Genomic DNA, 3,929 nt, shown 5'->3' on the forward strand with positions numbered 1-3,929 from the left:
CCCACATATTCTGGATAATCTCCCAGACCTGCCACCTACCATGCACCTGGACACCCCACCACTTTACTCAGAACTCCGGTAAGCTATTGCAGGGCTGAAGAACAACAAAAGCGCTGGACCCGATGGAATCCCTGCAGAGGTTTTTAAATACGGAGGATACCTCCTCACGCGTCGCCTGCACCTCCTGATCCAAAACATCTGGGAACATGGGACCCTCGCACAGGACTGGAAGGATGCTAACATCGTGGTAATTTACAAGCAGAAAGGAGACCGTGCAGTCTGCGGCAACAGCCGTGGGATATCTCTCCTCTCCATCGCAGGGAAAGTCCTGGCCAAGATCATGCTCAGCAGACTGGTTGATCACATCTCGGAAGCTGTGCTTCCGGAAACTCAGTGTGGCTTCCGGAAGACCAGATCCACGACAGACATGGTTTTTGTCTTGAGGCAGCTGATGGAGAAGAGCCGAGAACATCACAAAGACCTTTACGTTGCCTTCATCGACCTCAGCAAAGCTCTTGACACCATCAACCGTGAACTGCTCTGGAAACACCTCTCCAAACTTGGGGTACCACCCAAGTTTCTCCGCATCCTACAGCAACTGCATGACGGGATGCAAGCCAGAGTGCTCACTGGAGAACTCCAGTCAGAGTCCTTCGAGGTAAACGTTGGGGTGAAGCAAGGCTGTGTCTTGGCTCCGGTGCTCTTTAACATCCTCCTCTCTGCCATCACCTGCCTCTTCCACCGTGTCATGGGACATGAAGACGGTGTCCATGTGGAATACCGACTTGAAGGAAGCCTCTTCAACATACGTCGGCTCCAGGCCCGCACAAAGACAAAGACCCGCCAAATCTGTGAGCTTCAGTATGCCGATGACTGTGCCGTCTTAGCTCACAGCCCAGACTCTATGCAGCACGCCCTCAACACAATATCCCGTCTGTTCCAATCCTTTGGCCTACAGGTCAACATTAAAAAAACCGAGGTCATGTCCCACCTCACTACCCCCGCCCCCACACCCCCCAGTTTTCACATAAACGGTGTTCCACTTAAAACAGTGGACCACTTTACCTACCTCGGCTCCACTTTGTCCTCATTCTGCTCCCTGGACAAAGAAACACACACCCGGATAAATAAAGCCTCATCATCTTTTGGACGTCTTTTGAGTGTGTGTCTCTCTCTCTAAGAGTCAGTTAATGTAATTGTGATTCTGGTGCTCAAGTCAAAGTCAGAAAGACGAGAGGAACAGCCCTCACACACACACACACACACACACACCTCAGGAAAGATGATTAATCATTAGGAGACAGACACAAATAAAAGCTCCAGTAGAGGTCATCACAAGAGGACACATACTCACAGACGACTTTTGGGACAGAACCTTCACTAAGGACACTGAAACACTCCGTCTTACACACACACATACACACACACACACAGACAGACACACACACACAGACAGACACACACACGGACAGAGAGAGAGAGACGAGAGAATTCTGGGCTATATTAGATTAGCCGATGGTCTGTAGAGGACAAAAGATGCGAGATGTTTGACATAAAAGAGAGAGAGAGAGAGAAGGATAAAACAGATGATAAAACATAAACTGAAGCATTTGAAATTTAAAGGGAAAGTTCACCTAAAAATGACCAGATAGATGACTTACTTTCTTCAGATATACAGAAGAATAGTCCCATCTCTGTGAGTCAATATAATGCAAGTCGCAAATGTGAAGCAGCCATGTGACCGAAGTCATATTTGCGTGAACTGTCCCCTTTATGCCTTTATGAGGATCTGATCTGCCATATTTAAAGGAACTGCACTAAACGCAGCCGAGCACATGCTCAATTTGAACAAAGTATTAATTTAACCCTTCATCTGCCGCTCCAAGACCGTACCAGTCTCTGTGCTCATGCTTGTCGCCGTGGAGACGGATGTCCACCAATCAGGCGAGACCACAGCAGTGGGACCCACTGATGAAGAGGAGGATGAGGATGATGATGATGAAGAGCTGTCGGTGCGAGGCATCCAGTGAGGAGGAGTGTGTGTCGGGACCGATCCGTTTCCGGCCGTCACCGGGTCAGTGCCGTTAACCGTGAGCGTTGCTATGGAGACGGAAGCCTCGGCATCCAGCAGGCCGTTCCCGAATAAACCTGGACAAACATGGAAAAAAACTAAATTCGATAAAAGAATTCCATACACACTAAGATCTGCTGCTAGACGGTGGGACAGTTTAAATATAAAACCAGTAACAGCTGAAGTAGTAAGGATATTTATAGACACACAAACACTCACTCACTCACATACACACACACACACACACACACACTGCTGTGTTTTTGTGATGTATGAGGACATTCCATATGCGTAATGACTTTTATACTGGACAAACTGTATATTCTATCCCCCTACACTGCCCCCTATCCCTAAACCTGCCCATCACACACACACACACACACACACTGCCCCTATCCCTAAACCTGCCCATCACACACACACACACACACACACTGCCCCTATCCCTAAACCTGCCCATCACAGGAGACATGCTGCATTTTTACATTTAAAAAAAAAACATTGTTTTTTATGTTTTTTAAGCTATTTGAAATATGAGGACTCATGCAATGTCATCATATATCACGTGTAAGTTGTAATACCAGTGTAATATGCATGTCATTATACACATTTGTGTCCTCATATATCACAAAAACAAAAGCACACACTCACACACACACTCACTCACTCACTCACTCACTCACTCACTCACTCACTCACTCACTCACTCACTCACTCACTCACTCACTCACTCACTCACTCACTCACTCACTCACTCACTCACTCACTCACTCAGTGGCGTAGCGAGCCAACACCGGGCCCTTATGCAGGATTATCAAGGTGGGCCCCCTACTACAACACATGATGACGCAATGTCCACGAGCAGGCTAACATGAATAGGACAGGATAGGATCATAGAGACACAGGCAGCATATAAGAGATGAGATGACTGACAAAATCAGGAGTAGCCTACGCGCACAAAAACAACAACAAAAAAACACTGCTGGTGACGGCGCACCTTGACACATTGTTACTCACTGCTATGACTACACACACATAGGCCTAGGTCCAAATACATAAAAAAGATGCTCATGCACTTACATTATAGCGGCATTTTACGGGTTTCCTCTGTGCAAAGTTGTCAAATTAAATCCTTAAGTTCTAGATGGCGCGCACAGGCATTCTCAATTGACAGTATGGCAAGTCGCTTCACTCTCAATCTCCCCCTCCTAGAAGCTTCCTATTTTTGGTAATTTATTAATTAATTTGTCAAATTCCTCTTTTCATTTGCGCTTTTGAAAGCCACTTTTGTGTTTGTAATTTGCCGACTCCATATCTGTCTCAAGTTTTTTTTTACTGTTTTGCACGCAATACTCATGTTCACCCGGGGATTCCCCAGTCCCAATTCAAAACAAATTACACCAAAATCCATCATTCTTCGTTTCAAACATGTATTTAATGATCAGTATAATATGTTGTTGTCATTATTTATTCAAATAAATTCGCGAAAAATTAAAATGCGATCAGACTAAAAGTAGTAAAATGCGATATGGGGCCCCGCCCCCGGCTGTCAATCAATATTTTCCAGTCACGCGGGCCCCTGATTGGTCCGGGCCCGTAAGCAACCCTGCTTACCGATAGTTACGCCTGTGCACTCACTCACTCACACACTAACACACACACTCACTCACTCACTCACTCACTCACTCACACACTAACACACACACTCACTCACTCACTCACTCACTCACTCACACACTCACTCACTCACTCACACACTAACACACACACTCACTCACTCACTCACTCACTCACTCACACACTCACTCACTCACTCACACACACTCACTCACTCACTCACACACTCACACACTCACAC

The 3,929-nt window shown here is 46.3% G+C and overlaps 1 protein-coding gene across 2 annotated transcripts in view; it reads right to left on the reverse strand.

The window, feature by feature from the left end:
* Positions 1-2,160, reverse strand: part of corin (corin, serine peptidase) — a 34,888-nt gene extending 32,728 nt beyond the window's left edge. Inside the window, exon 1 of one of the 2 annotated variants that reach the window (XM_056245117.1) lies at positions 1,894-2,160. In XM_056245117.1, coding sequence (XP_056101092.1) covers positions 1,894-2,023 — 130 coding nt within the window. In that variant the 5' untranslated portion in view covers positions 2,024-2,160. The remainder of the gene's footprint in view (positions 1-1,893) is intronic. The other variant, XM_056245116.1, reaches the window with a different exon arrangement.
* Between the last annotated feature and the right edge of the window lie 1,769 nt (positions 2,161-3,929).

The sequence above is a fragment of the Rhinichthys klamathensis genome, unplaced genomic scaffold (assembly GCF_029890125.1).
Source record: "Rhinichthys klamathensis goyatoka isolate OS25496 unplaced genomic scaffold, OSU_Roscu_1.1 h1tg001417l_1, whole genome shotgun sequence".
In the NCBI taxonomy this organism is placed as follows: Eukaryota; Metazoa; Chordata; class Actinopteri; order Cypriniformes; family Leuciscidae; genus Rhinichthys; species Rhinichthys klamathensis.